The 27,221-nt window shown below is 39.1% G+C and overlaps 1 protein-coding gene and 1 pseudogene across 4 annotated transcripts in view; one reads left to right on the top strand and one right to left on the bottom strand.

Annotated features, from left to right (window-relative positions):
- The window catches only part of clstn1 (calsyntenin 1), a 51,327-nt gene extending 30,031 nt beyond the window's left edge, over positions 1–21,296 (bottom strand). For all 4 annotated transcript variants that reach the window (XM_088331996.1, XM_088331998.1, XM_088331997.1 and 1 more), the window contains exon 1: positions 21,049–21,296. In XM_088331996.1, coding sequence (XP_088188122.1) covers positions 21,049–21,130 — 82 coding nt within the window. In that variant the 5' untranslated portion in view covers positions 21,131–21,296. The remainder of the gene's footprint in view (positions 1–21,048) is intronic.
- LOC148369803 (U2 spliceosomal RNA) lies at positions 720–886 on the top strand (annotated as a pseudogene).
- Positions 21,297–27,221: the final 5,925 nt, after the last annotated feature.

The following is a 27,221-nucleotide window of genomic DNA, read 5'->3' as shown; positions in this document are numbered from 1 at the left end:
CAGATTGTTAAAAGTGCAAAAGCACAGCCAAGGCTTGAAGATTCAAGAGCTCTTAAAACATCTAAACCCGGCATATCAAACATGGGTATGTCAAGAAAAGAGCAGAGGCCCTGAGTCATTTCTAGCAAAACTTATGATTTTTTTTAATATAAACATAAAAATAAACATCTCTGGCCAGTGTTGAGTTTGTATAACATGATGAGTTGGTTCAGGTATAAAACTTCATTCACACAACTTAAAAAAAAAATACCTAACACATTCAATGCCAAACATGTCAGTCTTTTTCCCCAATTATTCGTGAATAAATGTGTTGTGTTTAGAAAAGATCCCTGGTCATCCATGATGGTAATAGGTTACTACTGTAGGCTGAATGAAAAAGTAATATTGAAAAACAAAGCTAAAAATTTGGAGTTGACATTCTTTTACTGATCTGGCCTGCATGGAAATAGAAACTATGGATCTGACCCAGGAGCCAAACTAATTTTGACATTCATGATCCAAACAAAGAAGCAAATAAAACAAGAATCAAAATCAAGTTAAACTACAACAGAAGAAAACACGATTGTTTGAAGGAAAGTGTTTAACAAAGGGCCAAGCTGCAGCTGCCACGGTTGTACCACCATTAAGGTGAGAGGTCAAAATACATAAATCAAGGCTATTAATAAACCCTTGAAGATTAATTATGTTTATACATACATACATGCCTACATAAAGCCAGGACCTTAACTTGGCCTTTTGAAGCTAGGTCCTTAGCTTGGCCTTTTGTGTACTTTCTATGAAGTCACTATCTTTGATTTTTGCATTTCGGAGATGGAATATGAGCTTGCTCTGTCCACTCCACGCATCGGCCCGGTATTGCAGTACCTCCGGGAACGGTGCATTCGCAATGATCGCAGCAAGGCTTTAGGGTTAGGACCTTAGCTTGGCCTTTTGGATGAGAGTAAGTGTCCCGGCTCCTAGGCTTTGTAGCGTATTATGAACTGACCGATAACGGATAATGGATAATGAATAACGAAGATAGATCAATAACCCTTAAAAAAAAACCCATATACAGGTATTCACTTTTGACTTGGAGCCTTAACGCAGATTTAAGAAGGAAATTGAATGTTTTTGAGATGAAGTGTTTGAGGACTATGTTAGGAGTGACAAGATTGGATAAATTGAGAAATGAAATTGTGAGAGACAGAACTGGAGTAGTCGTGGAAGTGAGCAAGCGTGTTGATAAGAGAGTACTCGGTTGGTTTGGACACATGGAGAGGATGGATGAGGAGCGAATGTTGAAGAGGATCTACAGAGCAGAAGTCAATGGAAGGAGACCAAGAGGAAGGCCGCGATTGACGTGGATGGATGGTGTTATGAGTGCACTGCAGGAAAGAGGTCTAAATATAATGGAAGCTAGAGCTCTTGTTGGTGATAGAAAGGAGTGGAGAGGTGTTGTGAAAGGATAGTGGGATTGTGGACGCGTTCTTGAGGATGGGCTGGGCACCCGTATGATGCGGCAGGGGTAAACCAGTGAAAGCTGTCGGGCCCTGCTGTTGAACAAAAGAGTGTGTTGTGTCACCCTGACCCGAGTGACATGGCCGCTTTCTGGTGTCCCGTTTCATCTGGAGGGACGAAAGCTTGACCAACTTAGGTGCCGAGGTGCCTAACTTGTTTGGGTGTTCGGGCAATTGGGTTGGCCATGGTCCCAAAATCTTTGTGTGTGTTTTTTCGCTATTTTTTTCCCTTTTATTTTCTTTGTTATTGTATGCGTTTGTCTTGCTGTCGGTCACCCCTCTTGAGGGACATGACCATGGTAGATAGATAGAATTAATAAACAAAATAGTTTTAAAGATTTAAAGATGTTTGAATTACATTCAACATAACTGATGTTTACATGGCTGATTTAAATAATGAAATGCCCAATTGTTATTTGCAGCGACCACTATACAGGCTCCTATTCACAGTAACAAAAGCAAAACAAGCAATATTCCATATGTATATTGATATCCTGGTAGGCGTTTATTAGGCAACGTATTTTAAGTTCTCTGTGTGTGTTGCACACTTCTGCAAAGACTTCAGCAAGTCTGTTCAGGCTTGAACCATGGACAAAATGTGCCTCTCTTATGCTGAATTTATGAGAATACGAGGCACCACTTCCAATGTCTGGAGAGACAGTTGATCTGTTCACTCCCACAGCAGTGCAATCCTTATCTAACAACACTCCATTTGGAAATTGCAAAACAAAAGAAACTTTGTTCAACCCATACCCAAATGAACCAAGCTTTGCTCTAGACCAGAGGTCTCAAATTGTCAGCCTCATTGATGGTTTGAGGCCCCCGAATGTTTTACATACATGTAGCTTATGCAAATTATGAGTTTATTAATTTATGATTGATTGACTCATTTATTTCCAAAGGAATATGAATAGAATGTGTCTGGGCATAAAGGATGCAACAGCATTATTGGTACAAATAAAGACGAAGAATTCCGTCTGAAATAATGGATGATCACATGGTTTTAATGTCTAGTATTATGAGAAAATTAATTAGTTGACCTTTTACAGAGGGAACTTTGAGAATTAGGGTGAATGAGTTTAAACCACACAAATCCTCCTTGTGTAGTACAAAGTTAATAATCCAAGAGGACAGGACTTTTTTAAAGGAAACTAATTAGGAAACCAGCTTTGATCCCTTATTTTTGAGGTGAGCTGTCCTCTGTTGAAAAAGACGACAAATTATATATAAATATATAAAGAAATGTGAAAAATATGCTGTGGCATTAATATTTCCAACCATGCAACAAGTAAAAAGCGATCTAGTCCTGTTATATTGCAAATAGAATAAAAAGCCTTTAAACCTATAACGCGATTTGATCATATGTTTACTGACATGACCAAGACACTCACAAGTTATTCAAAGAAAGGAAAGGAAGGGACTCCTCTGATATTTGACCAAATAACATTTTAAGACCATGTGCTTGTGAATAAGAAATTTTGGAAAATGGACAACATGTGCAAATGATGAAAATAATTCAACCCTAAGGAAAGGTGTGAAACCAATGTCCGTGCAATCTTTGCTGCGTCACTTTTGCATGACTGCAGGACCGATGACCTCCACACACTGCAGTTACAAAGCACAACTGCAGAAATATGATGCCGTATATCTCAAGTATGTGAAAAGACAACCCTCTTTTCCCATCAAGTAGCCTGGTAAAACAGCAGACTATCATTTGGGTAGTAAAACTTTAAACCGGCTTGTCAACTGTGAAGAAGAAAAAGAAGAAAAAGAAGAAAAAGAAGAAAAAGAAGAAAAAGAAGAAAGAATTTACTTTTATTGTCATTCTTGTAACCATGCACACAGAACGAAATGTCGATACACCTGACCCGAACAGTTAAACTGTAGCAAGCCGATGCAGCCGCAGCCAAACAGGGCGCCGCCATTTTAGACCCAACCTGCTGTGTTGGGAGTCATTAGGTGACCAAACACCAACAAAACATGTACAGTAATCCCTCGGTTATCGCGGTTAATGGGGACCAAAACCACCCGCGAAAAGTGAAAATCCGCGAAGTAGCGACGCCCCTTCAAAAATGCTTGAAAAAAAAAAAAGATTTTTTTTTAAAAATTATTTTATTTTATTATTATTTTTTTAGACCTGCCAAGCTCTGATCCCGCAAACGTGGAACCACGAAGTAGCAACACCCCTCCCAAAATGCTTAAAAAAAAAAAATACATTATTTTATTTTATTATTATTATTTTTTAGACCTGCGAAGCTCTGAACCCGCGAACGTGGAACCACTAAGTAGCGAGGTCATAAACCAAACATCCCCTAGTTGCCTTTTCTTACGGCATATTTAGTCTAAATTTGATTATTGGGTTTTGCATACTTTGTGATTTGTATTTTTTTACCTGTTTTTAACTCATTCAATGCCATCATGTATACATTTCGTTTTCAGAAGAATTATATCTGAGTGCTAGAACGTAAAAAACATTTTTTCTTAGCTTATGTAAAAAAATATTAAAAAGGTTTTGGCGCCGCTCATCAGTAAACACTCTCTGGGAATGGTTTCTGTATGATGATTCACCACTAGAAGTCAGGAGTGGCTCAGATCTTTGTCCACACATTGATGAAGTCAACACTCCTGGTAATGTGCCTCTTCTTAAGGCCCGGTCACACAGCCTTTTGCGTCTGTATCGCGGGTAAAATTTTGCGATTTTTTTTTGCCCGTGGGTGCCCGCGGTGGAAAATGTGCAAAATTGGCCGGCGACTGCTCCACGTCCTTCAGGCGACTGTTCCGCGTCCCTATCGCTGGTAACCGCGGCTGCAACGCTGTGCCGCCCGCGGCTACCCGTGGTCTAAAGATTTGAGCAGCGCAAAACTTTTTCGCGCGGCCAATCGCATGTGAATTTCTTACCACGTGTGAATTTCTTACCGCGTGTACAGCACGGCTGTATCTCGTCTGTATAGCGATTTCAAAAGCGTCCAACAACGTCTGCTTCACGGGCAGAAATTTCTGGCCGTGATTCAGCCTCGATACGCCCGTGAAAGGCTGTGTGACCGGGCCTTTAGATAGAAAGTGTTGACTTCAATTAATTTATTATTCATGTGCCTGGCTCGAAAAATGGTTCATTTATAGATTTATCGACAAATGAATGTGTTTAGGCGACCCCACATAGTGAGTAGGCATACTGATGCAGTGTAGTGAGACTGGCAAGGTATAGACAAATGGGCTTTTTCCGTTTTAAAAAAGTCCCATCGTCATCTCCTGGTCAGAAAGGGATGATATTTTGTGAACGCCAGAGGGAACGCGATAGCCATAGTGACAAAAATGGTGTGATAACTTCATCGGAAAAATCAGGCGCTCAATGGTTCATATATATAAGTTCATATATAGTTCATGCAAAAGTTCTGTGTTCTTGCAATAAGATTTTATTTTGCAAGCAAAGTGCCCTTGTGTTGAGATATTTGAGGCATCACAGATGCAAAAAAGCGAAAGTTATGCTTGAAATGCATCCTTTTACAAATCAATTTATTTCTCAGACGTTTTACTGAAAACAATTATTTTTAGAAACTTAGATATGTAGCAATGTTCAACTGTTACAAAACAATAGTAAAAGCTAGAAACCTACTTTTTCTAACCAAACAATAAGGTTCAATTATGCTTACATAGCTACAGAACAAAATTTTCTGTAGGCCTTCAAAAATTAGTCACAATGACAAAAGTTGGCTGGCTTTTTAGAGAAACGTCTGGCATTGAATTGGTTAATATTTTGCAGCATGACTGTGTTTGTAATGCTTTACCATTAGCAACACGTTTACTCACGTTTTTTTCGTACCCACAAACAAGGGAACATAATTACCAAGTCCCTTTTATGATTGTTTGTGAAAGACTACAACTAAATGACCGTGACGAAATACTTCTTTAACACTGTTCCTGTACAATTTGCATAAAATCCCAATGTAAGACGTACTCAGAGTAAATTGAATGCTGCTCTTGAACTGTTTGAGGGAAATGGACGGTTTTGGTCTCTTTTGAGAGGTAGGACTCTAAAGTTTTGTCCCAAACTGAAATAATCACTGCAAGTGCTACTAACGTGGAGTTAAAAAGCCAAAAAAAGTCCATTAGAAGGCTAAGGGCCTATAGAAAATAATTTTACAATTCTGTTTATTTGTAAACTGGAATAATAGGGCTAAACAGACAGCTAGCAAAAAGCAACATCCATCGATGCAGTGACGCTTTTCAGCCGATTATTTTTTTCATCTATCAGCATTAACGTGTATTTTTGAGTAAACATTTTACACGGTTGGAAGGGTTTTAAGTTTTTCCTTGCCCTCATGTGGGTTTTAGATCAGGGGATGGTGTAATAATAGTCTGTGGTTTGTAATAATCTGTGGTCTGTGCAGCCCTTTAAGACATCTTGTAATTGAGGCCTGTACAAATAAACATGACTTTACTTGACTAGTCTCTTGCGGATGTAAGGAGGCCATGGTTGCGTACTACCATCAAATGTAATGGCTGCAAGAAGACGTCTTTGGTGAGCTACCCCATCTTTATAGTTCTCTGGCATCTTATTTCAGACTGATCATGATGTTTCTGTGATGAGAATATTTTGAAATGGTCATCAGAATCTTAAGAGTTTAAGCGATTTGATGATATATGGCAGAACCTATTACAGTGACTGGTTACATCTTGAAGAAATGTAATTGATTCTCATGTAATGGGGTTAAAGACCATTAAACCCACAATAGCTTGTGGTAAGCCTATGACTCGAAAGAAAACGTGTCCAGTCTCTTTCAAAGACTTAGAGAGGGCCGCACGTGTCCTGCTACTGTATTGCATGCCAGAAGCTAATTCAAAAATACTCCTGCCAGACTGTTCTCTTGCTTATGGTAACAAAGATGTGGCATAGAAAATACGCAACCGTCCACATTGTAACATCATCATGCCTGCAGCAGATGATCAGTCATTATGAGATAATGCCTGGCATCTGCGGAGAAGATGTTGCGTAATCATGGTGAAGGCAAGAGTCATGTCTGTGTCACTTGCAGGGTTTGTACATCTTTTTCATGGCCAAATTCAAGCAATTTTTAAGCACTTTCAAGGGCATTTTTTTCATTTCCTTCATTGGAAGAAATCCAGCGCTGATAAAAAAAAAAAAACATTTTTTTGTTGACTTTGATGAATAAAATAATATCTTGCTGCTAGCACATACTTTGTGCTATTGCGAGATGTTCTTATCCATGATCTATGCTCTTTTTGTGTCACTGGTCTGGTATAAACTGACATGAAGTCTGCCATTCTGCCTCAACAATGCATGCTTGGCTACGTCACACTTGATTACAAACACAGAAAGGGATCTATTGGTTTTGGATAAAAATGGAGTTCAATATGGACGACCATAAAAGAAAGTAAAGTATGTCAAAAGAGCAGAAAAAAAGACCCACATTTTAACTCATTTTAATAATATCTGACGCAGAGTGTATTCAATCTTCCAATCTTGGAGACTGCTGATCTTTTGTATTTCGTTTTACTTATTTTTATTCCTTTGTGCGCATTAAGATGATCTGTTTCTAAATTGGTTAAAATAGATTTGCAATTAGTTATTTTTTTTGTAATTTATAATTTATTCATTGCACTGGAGAGTTGATATTTTTATTTTTATTTTATTGTTTTGAATTTTAATGGATTTTGTGTTGTTGTCTGACTTTATATCTGTTCAGAGTGCAAAACGTTAAAGTTGTTTTGTATTTTACGTTTTTAAAGAATCTGTAAATATTTTAATATATATTTCCTGAGCTTTTCAGGCATCCCGTCTTTCACCTATAATTTAATCAAAATAAACACATAAATGATTTGACTGTAAATACAAAAAAAACACCAACGCAAAACCCTTTACACAGGCAAAGCCATTTTAATATGTCACAAAAGCAAAAGACGAAACATTGTTTCTATAATGTTTGGTTTTCAGCCAAAAATATGAAAGCAATGGATTTTGAACCATTGAAAAAAAGCAAGCCGAATCTCGAACAAGAGACGAAATTTCCATGACAAGTTTGATACACCCGTCTTCTTGGATGCAACCAGTAGGGGGCAGTGACGCTTTACATAACAACGCCATATCGTGCAGCAGGCGCGATTTCAAGCAGATTAGGTTTTTTCCCTTCATTTAATGTGTGGGCTTTTGAATCAGACTGTCTGGGTACACGGCAATGGCAACAATTCTAAGCACTTCACCCAAAATTCAAGCAATATTCGGACATTGAAAACATAACATTAAAATTCAAGAATGTTTAAGAATTTCAACTACCTGTACTGTACGGCACTTGGCTGCAAATCGCAACAGCCAACCACTGCCAAAAAGACATTGTGCGATTAAGCAGCGCTCAAAGAGTTGAAGTATGAATGGGCGGCTCAGGAGGTAGAGCTCTTGTCTTGGGATCAAGAGATCGCAGGTTCCATTCCCGGTTCCTCCGTGTTATATGTCGAAGTGGAATTAAAGTGTTGGCGCCTTGCATGGCTGCATGGCCGCTATTGATGTGTGAGTGTGTGTGTGTGAATGGGTAAGTGTGAAGCACATTGTAAAGCGCTTTGGGAGGTCTTCATTGACTTGAAAAGCGCTATATAAAATGCAGACCATTGTTTTAAAGTTATTTGTTATATGGGAGACATGCTACAAGAATAATGTAGGGCTACTGACCAACTGGTTGGTTGGTTGGCTGATTGGTTGGATTAACCACTAGGGTTGTAGGGTCACCATTTCCGGTGGCGTGTCTTGGGCAAGTTGTCGCCCGGGTGGAAGCATATGTTGGCCTGGAGAGTAATGGGCGCCACCCAAGACACTTGCCCCAGACACACCACAGGAAACTGTGTCCCTACGACCCTAGTGATTGAGGGATCCAACTAACCAACCAACCAACCAACCAACAACCTGCAAGCTCACTCAGTGACCAAGAAATGTTTTTTTTCCGCTGTTGTAATGTAAAATACTAACCATTTGCAATAGAGTTCATGAAATCTGCAAACTCACGCAATAGCATCTCATCTCATCTCATTAGCCGTACCGCTTATCCTCATTAGGGTCGCGGGGGGGCTGGAGCCCATCCCAGCCATCTCCAGGCAGTGGGCAGGGGACACCCTGAACTGGTTGCCAACCAATCGCAGGGCACACGGGGACAGACAACTCACTCGCTCATTCACACCTAGGGACAATTTGGACCGGCCAATTCACCTGAAATGCATGTTTTTGGAACATGGGAGGAAACCGGAGTGCCCGGAGGAAACCCACGCAAGCATGGGGAGGACATACAAACTCCGCACAGGAAGTCTGGAGCTGGATTTGAACCCACGACAGGTTCCCATGACATGAACTGTGCCGCACAAGCGCTAACCACTGCGCCGCCGTGCTGCCTACGCAATAGCATACAAACACAAATTTAAGTCCAATACCGCAGCAGAGCCAACAAAATTATAAAGGACTCTTCTCACCCTGACCACCACCTCTTTGGCCTCCTGCCTTCATGCAGACACTACAGATGACTTAAAACAAGGACTAACAGGCCCAGAGTCAGTTCCTTCCCCAGGGCCATCACCACCCTAAATATGCACAAAAGACTGTAAAAATAAAAGAAAATATATTTTGCCTATTTATAGGAAAATGTATAGTCATATTTTATTTCTCTACTCTAAGTTTGAAAATATGTTGCTGTGAATGCCATTGTACTATATTTCGTTGCAGAATTGCGAGGTCATGGTTTCCAGCTACCAGCCTTCCTGTGCAGAGATTGCATGTTCTCCCCATGCTTTTGTGGGTTTTCTCTGGTCACTCCAGTTTTCTTCCACATTCCAAAGACATGCAAATCAGGTTAATTGGCTGGTCCTAATTGTCCCTAGATGTGAACGAGTGAGTAGGTTGTCGGTCTCTGTGTGCCCAGTGATTGCCTGGCAACCAGTTCAAGGTGTCCCCTGCCCACTTCCCGAAGATAACTGGGATGGGCTCCAGCACCCGTGCGACCCTACTGAGCATAAGTGGTGCAAAAAAGGATGGATATTGTTCTGATGCACTTACAACTTAGGCCAGTCTAAAATCACAATGTAAATGTAAATATTTACCTACTCATCCTGACATTCTTATTTTAACTTTAACGTATTTTATTACATGTATATCCTGGAGTATTATGTCTTATGTCATTGTAAACAATGTTCAATATGTTGTTAAGAATAATAATAAAGACGATTACATTTTTAATTCAAACATTCTTCATTCTAAAAATTACTACTTCAACACATGTTTTGCTGCCTTTTAATTTTTAGTCCTCCGAAAAACCTTACCGTTTGTGAATTTCATCTATGGATTTTGCATGTATCATAAAATTAGTTCAGGGCATGTTAAACCTTCTGCAAAGACACCCAGGTTTTGTTGTTTATTTACTTTTAAAAATCCTGGTGCAAACGTTATGCACGGCAGAAGACATTGCTGAAAGTAAACAGCTCTGTCACATTTATGTTTGAATCTGAAGCTGTTTGATTACATAGGACTGAGCAAACGAGCATGCCTGTTTAAAGTATCCGGGCAGAAACCAAATCTGACGTCCTAGAAATGCCTCAAGTTTAACCCTCTATTTTTTCATTATATGACATCTTATTTGTTAAATCTGGACATTTATGAATTGATGTATTCAGATTTGTTAACATCGGGGTCACAATGCATCCAAGACACTGAAATTTCCCCAAGACCCTTCTCATAATCTGCACATTTATTTTAGTTTTTAGACCGACAAATATTTACAAATGAAATGAAATGATCTGCATTTATATAGCGCTTTTCAAGTCAATAACTTCCCTTTACATTGTGCTTCACATTTCCCAATAGCGGCCGTGATCTGTGCAGCCATGTAAGGCGCTAACCTGCTTATTGGGGGTATTGGGGGTTCAGTGTCTTACCCAAGGACACTTCGACATGTAACACGGACAAGCCGGGATTCGAACTGGGATCCCTTAATCCTAAAACGATCGGTCTACCTCCTGAGCTACTGCCGCCCCTACAAATAATGTGTACTTTTATGAAGACAATAAAAAAAGAAAGAAATATAGCCTAACTTATGATAATAGTGCAATGAGATAACAGTACACCGTAACATTAGTGCAATTAAAAGTAGTGCAATAATATTTAGCTGTAACATAATTTTCCCAAATAAGTCACAGTTTTGACCCCTAGTTTAGGGTGGTGATGGCCCTGGGGAAGAAACTGTCTCTAAGTCCGTTTATCCTTGTTTCAAGGGACATTTAGTGCCTACCAGAGGGCATTAGGTTAGTAGAATCAAGAGCTCTCAATGTTTTCCAGATTGGACAGAGAGTCTCCAATGATCTCCTGGGCTGTGTTAATTATTCTGATATTGCTCAGCAGTTTACAAATGGATGCAGTTTTTAACATGCCTCATGTGGCAGCTGCAGGTTGTGCTTAGGTCAACCAAAAAAATCTAAATTGCTGAGGGAAGATATGAGGCAACTGCACCTTGAAAAATCAACTAGCTCAAATGACTCGCTTTAACATTTATACGATATAGGAATAGGTTTAGAAATATTTCAGGAAAAATTTGTTAACATTCAGAGTCAACACACTTCTCTATTTGCGCATCTATCCTTACAGCCTCCCGAGCTTATTGATGCGGCCCGCCTCCAGAACAGAGCAGGAACTGTTTATGGTTGATTTAAACAGCCTGGAACTTCAAGACCTTAGGGACCTTCAATCCCAACATAGGGGCGCCTCTCAGTTTGCCTGCCAGGCAACCGGATTTGTTTGTCCTACGTGCAATTACAAGCACCCGACAGGGCACAACCACTGCGGCCGTGTAACTCTTCTGAAGGGGGAAGGTTTAGTGGGCGTCTGGGAGATTCAGAGCCTTGAATTCAACTCAATCACGTCTCTGTGCAGGCGACACAAAGGGCCACTGAGAGAATCAAGAAGTGAGAAGTCGAGGGGCTTGGTCCAACTAGCCCGCTGAGCAGGTTTCGCTCTGTTACTGGTTAATCCCTAAACAGCTTGATGTGGACATGCCTATCACATGCATGTATCATTGAACCTAATGCTTTATGTACATGTGAAATTCAATAGGCCCCTTTCAGTGTTCGTAAACAAGTGTGGCGTAGCGTAACTGTGCGCATTGTTGAGACAGAACGACAGAATACATGTCAGTTTATACCAGCCAATTGACATAAAAAGTTGTAGATCGTAGATCATAATATCTCAAATAAGGACAAAATATCTGCAAGCAGCAAGATAGTGACTTAATTATAGTAATCATAGTCAACAACAACAACCAAAAAACCTTTCTTTTGATTACAAAATATAAAATACAAATACAAACATAGACACTCCTAATGATGTCCTCAGTCCAGTCAGTTGTTTTAATGGCTTGCAGAAACAGTCTCCTACGGTCTTTTTTCAAACAGCTTTGAAACGGCAAGACTGTCTTGGAATTGCAAAAAAATTGAGTTCCTTAAAATTGTGATTTGTGGACCCGCACACACAAAAGCTGGAAATGTTTTTTTGTAAACTGTGACCAAATTCAAAATACACATTTTTTTCCCACTCCGTTCAAATTTGTACTGCCACACCCCTGTTTTGGGTCAACAATGCGCACGCATACTGTACTGATCCCTTAATGACATAAAATGGAAAGGGGTCAATTCTGATCTGTATGTATCCTGTCCTTCTGGGAAGTTATGTTTAAAGAATCTGAATATTCAATTTCACATTGAGTTTTACCATATGTATATCAAACAAAACACCTCACACGAATGCTTCCCCGGGAACATCACATCAACTTCTGAGTCATCAGGTGAACATTTGAATATTCACAAGTAAGTGACCCATTCTTGACAGATCACTGAATCCAAAGAGTCCAAGAATGTACCAATGAGTACAATGTCATCACTCTTATGACCAATCCTTTCAGGAGCTTAAGAGCCATTTACCAAAAACTAAAGGCTAAAAGGTTTGGGCAATTTCTGGGGATAATCCTGTGTAAACATTTCTGAAGAACCTGAATTTCTGCCATTTGAACAAAGAGTACATTGTGATAGAGGTATCTAGAATGAGGACTTGAACCTGAAAAAGTATTATGTTCCATAGAAAACCCTGGCAAAAGCTTATAAAAAGAGACATCCTTTGGGAAGGCACGTATATTTGATTGGGGCAATGTAGACAGAAGTCATTTGGTATTGATAGTATTTGTTTTTTAACTAATATTGTAAAATTACCAGCATAAATTACAGAACTAGATTACTTATTGATGTCGTTTGTTCACTAGAGCCACTTAAGAAGTTCTTTATCACAGACACCTTTGCAGCCTTTATCATCAACTCTGTATTATTGATATATTCAAAATTATATCTATTAATAGCTCTGTTGACTACCAGTCTTAAAAAGAAAAACATACTGTAGCAATGGATGTGAGGGGCCTTATAAATTCATATCACGACTGTAAAACCACTATTTACAATAACTATCATAAAGGGAAAAAAAAGGTTTTGTAGTTACCAAACACAATTATAAAAGTGGAGCCGCTAAATGAAAAAAAATAGACCTGGGATTTTGTTTTGCCAAAGGCCCAGTTTTTCAACAATTCTCAAAATCAATTATACAACGTAATGCTGCAAAGAAAAGACGTAGGATTAGAAGTACGGAAAAGTGTAGAAGAGTTGGAAACCCATGTGTCACAATTCTGTTACTTGCCCGCTAATTTCCCTCACCTGCGCTCACTTTTTCAGCCCCAGCTGCCACTCGTTTTCTAATTATCTCTCTTCCTATTTTAGTACTGCATTCTCGGTCACTCTTGTTCAGTCTGTCAGCGAACCTCAGCACATGCAAGGCAAGCACTTTTTGACTCTGGCTCCTGTTTTGATTCCGACCTGTTTCTGTATGCTGCCTGATTTTGTCCCCAGTTTCCTGGATTGATCCCCTATCCCTGGCTTCCCGATCATCTCCGGTTACCTGACTTGCTTTTGATCCCCGACCACGCTTTGTTCTCCTGTCCCGGCTACCCGACCTGCTTCCGATCCATGACCACACTTTGTTCTCCTGTCCCGGCTACCTGACTTGCCGCCTGTCACCGGCCGCAAGGGTTCCTGCTCCTCCTGCCCAGCGAGCACCAGATCGCTGTCTTTTTCCTCTCGCACTGCCGTCCCCAATCCCTTAATTAAGCATTGTGTGAAATATTACGCATTTGGGTCCACTGCTTGTTCTGGTCGTGACACTATGATGAATGTATTAAATTTCCCTGATGTAGAATCATTTTAAGAAACACATGTTCTTCATAACATATAGATATAAAAATAAAAAAGTTAATAAAAAAGAAGAAAGATGTCCGGAGATTAAGCGGTAATTATAAATGGAGGATAAAGTAAAATATCTAAATTTTCATTTTAAATATCCCAATTTTTGAAAATTAGCTGAATTATGAAATAAACACTCCAATCTTCTGTATGATTGAAAGCTGTTAAATATTATTATAGAATTTTTTAAAGCAAATCAATTTTTAAAAAGTATATTTTTTATCTAATAATAGTTTTAGATCATGTATGGCAATCATAGACCTGTGGGCAAGATCCAGCCCGTTGGATAAATTGCTGAGTGTATCAAAAAAAGAAGTGAGTCTCTCTGGCAGGGTTCCTACTGCTTAAAGCAAGTTAAATTCAAGACTTTTTAAGACTTAAAGACTTTTGATATGAAATTTAAGACCAAGTCGACAAAAAAAACACAACTGAAACACAAAACAAAATTACACAAATATTTCTTGCACACAATACCTCGTGCCTCGTACACATTACCTGGCATAGCTTTCAGCCATTGGGAGAAACGTTATCGGAAAGCCACTTTTCATTAAATGTACACTTTCCTATGGTACAAAGTAAACACGTATCCAAAATTGCATTGTGTATTGAGGGTAGACTTAAAACACACTTCTGCTCTGAAAAGGCTTGACTGAAACCACATCATCGTTTTAATACTTCCGTTACTGTAGTCACGTGACGTTGTCATGAAAGTAAAATCGGTGAATTATTAAAAAAGACACATGATAAATATTACAAATATAAATATTATAAATGTGTTCACATTTTTAGGACCTTTGTAAATTGGATTTAAGTAGTTTTAGTGCTATTTAAGGCCTTATTTTCAAAAGAATGAATTCAAAACCTTAAAAGACTTTTCAAGGATCCACAGGAACCCTGCTCTACATTTTTTTTAAATAAATGCGAACCAAACGCTGTCTCTGGCCGCTAAAGGGCACTGTTGCGTTTGTATAGTGTGTTGAGGTGGTTCAAGTATAAAACTGCATTCACTCAACTTTTAAAATAAACCAGTAAACAAATTCAATGCCAAACATGAAAATGTTCTTGCCCCGTTGTGAATAAATGCATACAAAAGTGGTAGATTTTATGCTACACCCTATTTTTACGTGTAAAACACAATATGTCTCCGAAAAAAAAAAAAAAAAAAAAAAAAAAAACTAAGTGGCAATTTTTTTTACCAAGACAGAAATCTAATCCGGTTGTTGGAGCGTTTTATTCAGGCACAAAGACACTTTTAAATAAAGCATTTGTAATCTAAAATACTAGTCTCTGTTATATTATATATATATATATATATATATATATATATATATATATATATATATATATATATATATATATATATATATATATATATATATATATATATATATATATATATATATATATATATATATATGCAGGGTTTACATAATTTCACTTATACAGCCAGCCTGCGAACAGAAAGTTTGGGTGAGGCCCCAGAGCCAAACGGAGATTGACATCACTTCTTGAAATCAAGGGTTAAGGCTAAATGAATGAAACAAAAAATATTCAACCTCTGAATTATCGGTGCAACCCTAGTAGAAACTATTTTTAACTGGTACCACTGCAGCTGATACAGCATGTGGCACGCAACAAAACATTTAAAACACACATCGCAATATCATCTATGACAAAAAAAGGTAAATAAGCACATCATGATTACTCTCAAAAAGCTGAAGAGTGGTCAACCTGAGTGGGTCTGCAGAGTGTTAACATGAACAACGTAAGCCTTTACCCAGATGGTGATTTCACACATCACTGCTGGGAAGCCAGCAGATGCAACTCACAAAAACTGCAGAAGATTTAAAGGTAAACAGCCACAAATTGGTTTCAAAATGAAAACTGATCCGGATCCTTTTTCATGGCTTGATCACATTGCGCTGGCAAGTATACAGGTATACTTAAAAGCTTTTATTCTACACTTGTTATATCAGAAAAATAACAAATACCTCTCAATTCCAACTTAATCTTAAATGTTATATACCGTAAATTCCGGACTATAAGCCGCTACTTTTTTCCCAAACTTTCAACCCTGCGGCTTATTCAGTGATGCGGCCAATTTATGTAATTTTCTAACAGCCGCCAGCGGCCCTCGAGTACAAAAGGTAAGATTAAGACCGGTGGAATATATGCACCGAGGAAGATTGCAACTTCTTGGCTTGTGCATAAATCAAATCAAACATACTCTCATCATGCAAAATACAAAAAGAAAGGCACATGACGCAGTTTTCAAGCTAAAAGCAATCGAGCAGTCCGATAAAGAAGGAAACAGAGCTACTGCACGTTAACTTGGCATAAACGAATCAATGGTGAGACGCTGGAAACGGCAGCGGGAAGAACTGGAGAAATGTAAAAAGGCGAAAAAAGCTTTCCAAGGTAATGAAATTAGGTGGCCCGAACTTGAAGACCTTCTAGAAGACTGTGTGAACACACAGAGAGAAGATGGCCGAGGTGTTTCGACTGTGCAGATCAGACTGAAAGCAAAAACAATCGCCACCGAATAGAAAATTCCAGATTTCAAAGGAGGACCGTCGTGGTGTCTTAGATTTATGAAACGAAAAGGTCTGTGCGTCAGGAGACGGACAACTCTGCGTCAGCAACTCCCTCCCGACTACGAGGAACAAGTCGCACATTTTCACAAATTCTTTCAAAAAAAGATAGCAGAGAATTCAATTGGACCAGACGACATCATAAATTTGGATGAGGTACCGCTCACATTCGACCTGCCCCTCACCAGGACCGTCAACAAGAGAGGAGAATCATCTGTCATGCTGAAAACAACCGGACAAGAGAGAACTCATTTCACCTGTGTTTTGGGCTGCACTGCATCTGGACTGAAGCTTCCACCAATGGTAATTTTTAAGAGGATTACTTTGCCGAAAGAAAAGTTTCCGAAAGACATTGTTGTGAAGGTTAAGGCGAAAGGGTGGATGGTAGAGAGCCTAATGAAAAATGGTTGAATGGTTGTATATTTTTGTAATGTATTTATTTGTATTTATTTTAGACACTTATTCTGATATGTTTTGCACGGGCGAATGAAAAAGGCGGGGCGGAACAAACGCGGGGTGACGGGAAGTGGGGACCGGTAAAGGTGAGGAACAGACGGACCTGTTTGTGGACGCGGCGGACAATAGTGGATATTTATTTTTCCCACCCTTACCTTTGGAAGTATACACTTTTTTCCTTGGATTACTTTCAACTGGACCCGGACTCTGCAGGTCTGCATCAAAACTTAAGTACCGATATCATTTTCTGTTCATTTTGCCGGCTGTGATTTTTGGACTGTGTACTTTAATGAAGGACATTTAATTTCAATTAGTTTTGGGTCAAGAAAGGGGCGGAGATGTAAACTGATCACCACCCGGTGGTGAGTTGGCTCAATTGTGGGGTAAGATTCTGGTCTGACCCGGCAAACCCAAAAGTGTTGTGAGGGTCTGTAGGGAACATTTAGCGGAATCTTCTGTCAGAAAAAGTTTCAATTTACACCTCCGGCAGAACTTTGCCCATGTCCTGAGGGAGGCAGGGGACCATTGAGTACGAGTGGACCATGTTCAGTGCCTCCATCGTCGAGGCAGCTGATCAAAGCTGTGGCCTAAGGTAGTCAGTGCCTGCAGGGGCTGCAACCCACGGACCCATTAGTAGTCACCAGTAGAAAGGGATTCTGTCAAGCTGAAGCAGTCTTATTGGGCCCTGCTGGCCTGCTGGACTCTGGAAGCAGCTTATCAGGGCTGTGCGATCTCTGTATTTCAGGTGCCAGAGTTTGGTCCGCATTGCCAGCCGGTCGAGCTATGTTCTTACCCTTATTTATGGCCATTAATTGTGGGTCATGACCAATAGAACAAGATCCCGGATACAAGCGGCAGGGTAGCTGGGGTTTCCATCAGAGATAGGGTGAGAAGCTCAGTCATCTGGGAGGGACTAAGGTAGAGCTTCTGCTCTTCTGCATTGAGAGGAACCAGTTAAGGTGGCTCGGGCATCTAACAAAGATGCCTTCTGGATCCCTCCGGGCGTGTCCCACCTGGCAGTAGACTCAGGGGTCGACCGAGGGGACGACATAGGACACGCTGGAGAGACTACGTCTCTAGGCAGGCCTGGGAACGCCTCGGGAATTCGTCAGATGAGCTGGATGAGGTGGCTGGGCGTGAGGGAGGTCTGAGGTACCCTGCTGAGGCTGCTGCCCCAGCAACCTGACTGCGGATAAGTGGAGCAAAATGGATGGATAGATGCTACTCACATTCTTTTTATCACATTTTTTTCATCACGTTAATCCAGGACTGCCACGTCTAATCTTGTTGTAAACAATGTTCACTACGTTGTTATCAATGACTAGCGTTGGGATTAACGCAAACAAATGCGAAAACAACTACTTTTCGTAGGGAGTACTGAGACATGTTATTAATACAAGTTTGTAACTCAACTGTTTTTACAAATTGTGCTGTACTCCGCTACTTACTAAAAGCTGATACTAAATGACGACGTCCTCTGCTCGCTAACTGTCCCACTTTCGCTCACCATGTAACTTTCAATATAGCAACGTTTAAGAAGGGTAAACGTAGTACAACTGAATACAGTCTACGATGGCACCGTCTCAAGCACAGACTATGATGACGCAGATTTTTTTTTGTCATGGAGCTATAACATTCTCCTTACCATATATACTCCCATCCGAGACAAATATACCAGAATACAATAAAATAAAGCAATCAGGGGGTCAAATCATATGTCCCACCAGTAGCCAATGATGGGCAGAGCGTGAGGAGCGGGTGTGACTTACTGTATACAGGAACAATGAAATCAATGGGGCAAACATGAGCATGGAAATTAAGGTAAATGGTTGCTGAATTGTGGTCTTTTTTATTCTGCAAAATGTTTTGGACAGTAAGAGACGTAATATTTGAGTGGTTAGAAACACAGCGATAAAATGGATATGGAGTGTCTCATCAAGTGTTTGTTTGCAAGCTCTCAAGACTACACAAGAAATATGAAGGCTTCACTGGGTTAAGGTACACATTTCTTCCATTTATTTTATCATGTGGTTATTTCAAAGCAGTTTTAGGGGGTAGGGTTTAATGCAAGAATATACATAAATTTGTAACTAGATTGTTCCTTTCAGAGTAATGCTCTAATTTTGTGTGTCAGTAATTTGGGAGGTAACAGAATTACTTTTGAAATGGGGTTACCTTAACTGTGACCAATTTTTTTTTTTTTTTGGTAACGCACCCAACAATGACAATAAAGACAATTTAAATTTTAAGACAATTCTACTACAATCATCATCAGTCTTAAAAATATGCTCTCGAACATTCCAAGTGTTTATAATTGGGCCTAGCCTTTTAATCTAATTTTTTTCTCTTTTTTGCCCAAGATCAAAAGCTTTGGTCAAAACTGTAAACTGTCTTTGTGGGTTGACTCACACGATTGCACACAACAGGGTATTGGAGGAGGTGCACGGCCTGCAGCAAATACACACATGCAAACCTGGAAGCCCCTCCTTTAGTACCCTTGAATGACGTTTTGTCTTGATTGGGGAATTCTCACGCCACGACGACTGGAACAAATTGTTTTTGCCCTCAACAAGCCCCCAGTGCGCATAATCCACAGAATAAATCTGCAAAGCGTAGCCAATTACAATATTAAACATATAGGTATAAAACATAAAAACGAACAATATTTGTTTTTTTAGGTCCTTATTATGTAATACCTATTAGTCATACTTAGCAATGGATAATACGTGTTTCCCATAGTGTACATGTTTTTTGACATTTTTAAATTGTATATGTAATACAACAATGTTTGTATGTGGGGGAATATTTATATATATATATATATATATATATATATATATATATATATATATATATATATATATATATATATATATATATATATATATATATATATATATATCTCATCTCATCAGCCGTACCGCTTATCCTCATTAGGGTCGCGGGGGGGCTGGAGCCCATCGCAGCCATCTCCGGGCAGTGGGCAGGGGACACCCATATATATATATATATATATATATATATATATATATATATATATATATATATATATATATATATATATATATATATATATACTGCTACATATAATAAGCAACACTAAATTGACTGTTTTAAGTGGGTAAATAACTAAGAAAGATACTGCAATATTTCTACAGTAGGATTTTTGTAATAATTTTCTACTCGTTCTGCAATAGTTTTTTTTTTTACTATTTTTGATGTATTCTTGTAGTATTTCTGCCAGTGCAGTCTTGTTTTTGTCATATAATATTTGTAGTTTTTATGTAGTATTCTTAATATTTCTCTAGTATTTTAAGTATCTCTGTAGTAGGATTTTGTAGTCTGTTGGTACTATATCTGTAGTGGGATTTTTGTAGCCTTTATGCAGTTGATTTCTTTGTAGTATTTCTGCAGAAGTAGTTTTGTAGTATTGCCGTAGCATGATTTTTCCATTATTTCTGCAGTATTGTTGTAGAACTTCTACAGAAGTATTTTTGTAGGATTTTTGTTGTATTTCTCTAATCAGTTTTGTTGTATTTCCCTAGGGAAAAAAACAGGAAAGATGCTTAACGAATTGTTTGTTAACTTGGTTAATAAGCTTATTTACACAAATGATATTGTTTTTTATTGTACACAGTCTGTCTTGCTGCGAGTAAATAGGTGCCGCGTTTTGTCAGTGATGTGTTTTTATCGCTTAATAAGCAGAATTGCAATCATTAAGGGCGTAATGGACCGAGCTGGGCAGGTATGTAAATGGATCTTTTTTAAATCATTAAGAAAATTAATGAGTTTTTAAGGGGAGAAGCAAGCTCATATTTTATTTAAAGGCGACACGGTGCAGTCAAACGCTAAAAATAGACAACGGAGAAAAGGGTCTTTGCGGTGCCTCGATTGTGATTACCGCAATCTATTTTAACTCAATACTTTAGAAATCGCAATAGGATATTAAACTGGGGGCTTTAGTATGATACAAAGCCGAAATAATTGCGTTGTGTCCAGCATCGCTATCTGCACTTGCCGCGACTCGGGAGCAGGTTCCTCCTCCACGCATCCCTCCTTGCTGTAACCTTCACCCGCTAAGCAAGCAGCCGGGCCTCGTTTTTAGGCACCGCCAGGCGAAACATGTTCGGCGGCTGAACGCAGAGAAAATACTCGGGCAAAGAAAAAGCCCCAGACCGCTTAGTTACCTTTAGCCGCATCCAGTGCGCACGCCAGCCCCAGGACCAGCACGACGGCAGATGCGAAGAGTTTATTCCTTCGGAAGCGCATCCCGACTTGGAAAAGAACCGTGATGAGCTTGAATACACACACTCTTCTTGTTGTTTTCGTAAAATTCCCCCAGTTGGAGCGAAGGTTTATCTGGCGTGGGAGAGGAAAAAGGCAGTGGATGAATTCACGGTGTTGACGGCAGTTCTAAAATGGCCGTCTGCAATCCCTTCAATCGCCGCTTCTCTCGCAGGTTTTCACTCTGGTGCGTTCATGTACACTTGGAATTCACACGACTCAAACCATTTTCGATATCATATTTGTTTCACAGGGAGTTGATGCAATACTGAAATGTGCAGGGTTGGGGGAGTAACGAAATATATGCAACAGCATCACACAATCACATACCTGTCAACCTCCAGGGCTCCACGCCCTTACAAACTGTCGTATTTTCCCTTACAAAATACAAACTGATCTTACACCATATTTTTTCCCCAAACGTGTTTATTTATGTAGTTTAACATGTTATATTGTACACGTGTTTCGTTATATCATATATATTGTTATTTAACATTTTGGTGTGAGATCCTGAGTTGCTCGACATGAATGAGGTTTATTATAAAAAAGTTCAAAAAATGAAGTAGTTTGGACGTTCACTGTACAGTAGAAGGAAAAAATATGTGCAAATATAATTAAGTAGAATAATACATTTTCTTATTCAAATTATCAATTCATTTTCTGCATTAAATTATTGTTGTCAATATCCTGATTAAAGGGATAACCACAAACCTGTCTTTTTTCATCTTCTCATTTTATACTTCCTTTTTTTCTTAACTTCTTTATACAACATAATAATTCGTAATATAATGCATCAAAGCAAGTGAGCCGTTTGAGAGCCGGCTCTCTTTAATGACTTCAGCCGAAAAAGCCGGTTCTCTAAAATGAGATGGACTTCGTTTCGCTACATGAAACCGCTCGCTTCGTTTGCAACGAAAAAACGATACCGAAATCGAGGCTTCTGCGGCGAACTCGTTTGATTTGATTGATTTGCCGTTTCGTGATAGTCGGTGTATACCGGATGGTACCCATAATTGACAAATGTATGTTTTTCCGTACAGATTTTCTTGTACGTCGTACACGTCTTAAAATGCATAATAATCGTCCTTTGTACGGCAAAACCGTACAAGTTAACGGGTATGTAATCAGGATAAAACATTTTTTATCGTATTCTGATACAGTGACAGTAAAAAAGACGCAATCAAATTACAGGTGGATTTAGCTAAAATAAGGACCACTTGCAGGTTTACAATTTTGTTGAAAATGTTATTTCGTATACATCAAACAATAAACAAATAGTGTCATGGTTTCAATCACAAGAGAGAAAGAGGGGGGGGGATTTTGTAGAGGTTTATTGTTCTATATTCTTTATCAATTATCCATCATCCGTTATCGGTCAAATCAGAATACACTACAAAGCCAAGAGGCCGAGACACTTGCTTCCAGCCAAGAGGCTGAGTCGAGGTCCTAGCCACAGGGCCAAGCAGCGATCAGTGCGAATGCACCGTTACCAGTTTGACTCTGCAATAAGATCCCAAAAGAGCTATTCTATGTCCTTTACTGTTCCACTGCATAACCCCCTTTAGTGAGCCACACCATGTATTTTACGACAAATTTCAACAAAACCGCCAAACCCTCTCTCCAAACAAAAAGTAAGAGCTTGTGTCCGATATCAATACAAATATACCACTTAAAATTTGACTCTCGCAGTCTTAAGCTTTACATGTACCAAAATCAGGTTGAATTAATTCAACGTAAGAATGCCACAAAGTCAAGTCAAGTCAAATCATTTTTATTTGTATAGCCCTAAATCACGAAGAGTCTCAAAGGGCTTCACAGATTATTACACTATATGAAATGTGCAATAGTTAAATGCTATCTCAGAGCCTTATGTACTCATAAAAAGCCATATATGGTTTGTCAGCCATAGGTTCCAGATCCCTGACTTAGAGCTAAAACCTTTGGGTTACCGCTACATTCGTGACTCTTGTATTTTAATCATAACAAACACCTCAATCCGAGGTTACTCAATGCCCGCGTGCACCTGGCGAGACACTCTTCAATTCGCTTTCTTGCAATGAAAGGAGAAGCCCTCTGATATCATTTTACCTTTGTATAATGTCAATAAAGACCATTAATTAAACAGCAATTCTTTGTTCAGTATTTTTATTTGTAGATCGATATTTGTTATTTTGTCACAGTCGTATGATAACAGTCGGTAAGGACGTCATCTTGAAGTTAGTTGGTTAGGGTTTTTATGAAGGAGCGACGCTACTTTGCGAATGTTCACTTTTCGCGGGCGGTTGTGTATAAAATTGCAATCAACACCATAAGCAGCGATCTAATCAACACCCAAGGATGCCGTGGCACCCAAAGGTGGTAAAGATAGTAAGCAATCAGACCTAAACTAACAGTACATTGAAAGAGCCTGCTCTGGTTTCTATCGAAAGGTAGAATCATTCACATACAAATAAGTCTCACAGTAAAGAAATAAATCCTCCAAATGTACACAATGATACACTGCAAATCACTAAAGATCAGCCATTAGACCACAGAAAAAATAATAAAGAATGACCTTGTTTGTGTACTGCCATAATTAAGTGTAGTGTGTAGAGCGACATTCTGTTGCCATCAGTGTAAAGCTGAGAAGACAATTGCGTGTTTGTTTCTTCTTTGGCAAAACATGAAGTGGCGGGGACAAGTGAAAGTGTCTCTCCACCCCCTCCTTGCAGAGCGACGGGAGGAGAATGGACAGAGTGGCCATTATCATTCCTTTGCGGGTACAATAGACCCTGGCAACAGGAGGCCTCAGTGTGAGACATGAGAAAAGGATCGGAAAGGTGCGAATTCCTTTTAGATACCTGGCACCGCTGTGAGGGTTGACGACTGCTCGACAGTTCCATTGTCTTATAGTTGTTGTTATTAATGGGACGTGACCTGCTTGCGATGCTAAATTTAAACCCCAAAACATGAGAAAAAATATAAAAGAATGCTTTAAATTCTAAATTATGCAAAATTTGAGAAAACAAGATTTGTTTTTTTCCGCATAAGTTATTAATATATACCGTATTTTCCGCACTATAAGGCGCACCTAAAAGTCTTAATTTTTTTCAAAAGCTGACCATGCGCCTTATAATACAGTGCGCCTTATATATGGATCAATATTAAGTCGCAAAGTCTTGCAACTAAAGCAAGCAGCCGCCGACTAGATTTCCCCCCGAATGCGAAGTAGTCCGCGGTGTATGCTGGGATTTAAATACCGGCGTTTCATTGGCTAACCAATGTGTCAATCATCATTTGAATCGATCACTATTGGCTAAAGTTATTCGGAGGTAAAGGGGGCGGATCCTTTTCATCATTTACAGGCTGGCATAGGCTACAGGGGCAAAACAAAGCCTGCAATTGGCCGAAAAAGATGTGTCAATCATCAGTTGAATCGATCACTATTGGCTAAAGTTATTCGGAGGTAAAGGGGGCGGATCCTTTTTATCATTTACACGCTTGCATAGGCTAAAGGGGCAAAACAAAGCCTGCAATTGGCCGAAAAAGATGAATGTGAATAGCAAGTTTGGTTGTATACAGCATAGAGCAAACATGTTTTACCATTCTGTATTTGTAAATATTTTACTCTCCTGGATTTACTACACTCACGGATATAAGAGGACCATGGTTGCACATTATTATTGAACGCAACGACTTCGGTGAGCTACTCCGGCTATATATTTTCCCAGTATCTTGTTTCAGAGTGATTTCGATGTTTCTGTGATGGGTCTTTTTTTAAATTAAACTCAATTCCAAGTGTTTATTGTCACATGCACAGTAAAGTTGCGAGCGAAAAAGAAAATAGAAACTAAGGAATGGTTGGCATTTCTTGAATCCCAAGACTTTAACCTTCCGAATGATGGAACGATGCATTTGAGTGACATCGTATGGACTCCGCATCCGCACGTGTCTACAACACGTATTTGCTTCTTTGCAAGCTTTCGGAATGTTAAGGGGGTAATAAGTTTGACTGTTTTGTCGACGTTCCCATTGTAGCGCCTTATAATCCGGTGCGCCTTATGTATGGAAAATATAGGACCAAAAACTATTTTTTGGGGGTGCGCCCTATAACCCGGTGCGCCTTATAGTGCGGAAAATACGGTACATATATTGTCACGATTGCCATGGCACCCAAATGGCCCTGCCCGTGTGTCGCCAGCTGCGGCTCATTGACAGGTTGGCTTTCCGTCTTTTTAAGCTCAGTGCTCTCATTTTTCGTTTGTCAGTCTGTCAACGAACCTCTGCCCCGCAAGACAGGGTTTTGAATCGGTCCTCTTTCCTGTTGATATTCCCTGTCCGGTATTGTTCCCATTTATTTTTGTCCTCTTTAATATCGGTTTCCAGTTCCGTTCCCGTCTATTTTTATCCTGTTTATTATTCTATCCAGTTTTCGTTCTCATCTAGTTTGTCCTGTTTATTTTCGATATCCTGTTGCATTATCTATCCTGTCTATCCCGTCCTGTCCGGTATCGAGCCCATCCGTCTGATATCTGCTCAGGAAATTGGAATCGATCTCGTCGGTCTCTGCCTTCCTGTCTATCCACGCCAGACAGCTGCCTAACGTGCATGACTCTCCATTTCCCGTAAAATAAAAGGCTTGTGTGAGAACGTCACGCGTTTGGGTCCTGATCCTGTTCCGGTTCTTGACATATATATATATATATATATATATATATATATATATATATATATATATATATATATATATATATATATATATATATATATATATATATATATATATATATATATATATATATATATATATATATATATATATATATATATAAAATCATTTTTACTATCTCCTCTTACTTCCTTCAGTCGCTTTACTTCCACATCCTCTCACATTTAGTTACCCTATAACTAAGGTTTGCGAGACCTTTCGGTCTTCCGCCATCCTGTCTTTACCTTGCTGTCTCTTAGGGATCTCACAGCAGATTTGAGAAGGAAATTAAATGTTTTTGAGATGAAATATTTGAGGAGAATGAGTGACAAGATTGGATGGATTGAGAAATGAAATTGTGAGATTCAAAACTGGAGTAGTAGTGGAACTGAGCAACCGTGTGAATAAGGGAGTACTCGGTTGGTTTGGACACATGGAGAGGATGAATGAGGAGCGAATGTTGAAGAGGATCTACAGACCAGAAGTAAATGGAAGGAGACCAAAAGGAAGGCCGCGATTGACGTGGATGGATGTTGTCATGCGTGCACTGGTGGAAAGAAGTTTAAGTGTATCGGAAGCTAGAGCTCTTGTTAGATATAGAGATACATGTATATGTATATACTGTATATATATATATATATATATATATATATATATATATATATATATATATATGTATGTATATATATACTGTGTATATATATATACTGTGTATATATATACTGTGTATGTATATGCAAACCCTGCACAGGAAGACTGATAGCTGGATTCAAACCCATGACCTAAGAACTGTGCCGTGGATGTGCTAAACACTCGTCTGCCGTGCGGCCCTATTCAGAAACAAACAAATCATAATAATATTTCTGAACATATTTCTACACCAGTGACGTGTGGTCAGGCAGCTGAGGGTGTTCCTCACCTGTTATCATGAAAATGCGAAATTCGAAATATATGATATGGTTCTCTTCAAGGGTTTAGGTTTAGTCTGGGCATTGGTGGGCACATAGCGCAATTTTTTAAAAGTAATTGCCTAATATCAGCAGGGAATATTGCTCAATATAGGTGAGGACATGTCCTGTCCTTCCCTAAAATGGTTATATGTATTTAGGGTTAAGTTCTATCTTATTTGATTCCACAATTTTTGAATTTTTCTTTTCAAAATCGCTGAATGATTTATAAATATTATCAATACAAATAGTATGTTACGTATATTACCACGCTGAACATCTATAGATGTAGAGTGAGGAACTCATCTCACTCCCAGTCAATAAAATTAGTCATAGTATGTGCAAGCTAAAAGCAAGTCAAGCCGTCCAGTTTTTTTTCTCTTGTTGCATGGATTCTTTTCATAAAAGATGATTACTTATCTATTGATCTTTGTATTCAAAC

The sequence above is a fragment of the Urocampus carinirostris genome, chromosome 3, assembly GCF_059441175.1.
Source record: "Urocampus carinirostris isolate Australia breed hairy pipefish chromosome 3, RoL_Ucar_1.0, whole genome shotgun sequence".
NCBI classification, from domain to species: domain Eukaryota; kingdom Metazoa; phylum Chordata; class Actinopteri; order Syngnathiformes; family Syngnathidae; genus Urocampus; species Urocampus carinirostris.
The sequence above is the reverse complement of the archived record's forward strand: the minus strand, read 5'-3'. Positions and strand labels throughout refer to the sequence as shown.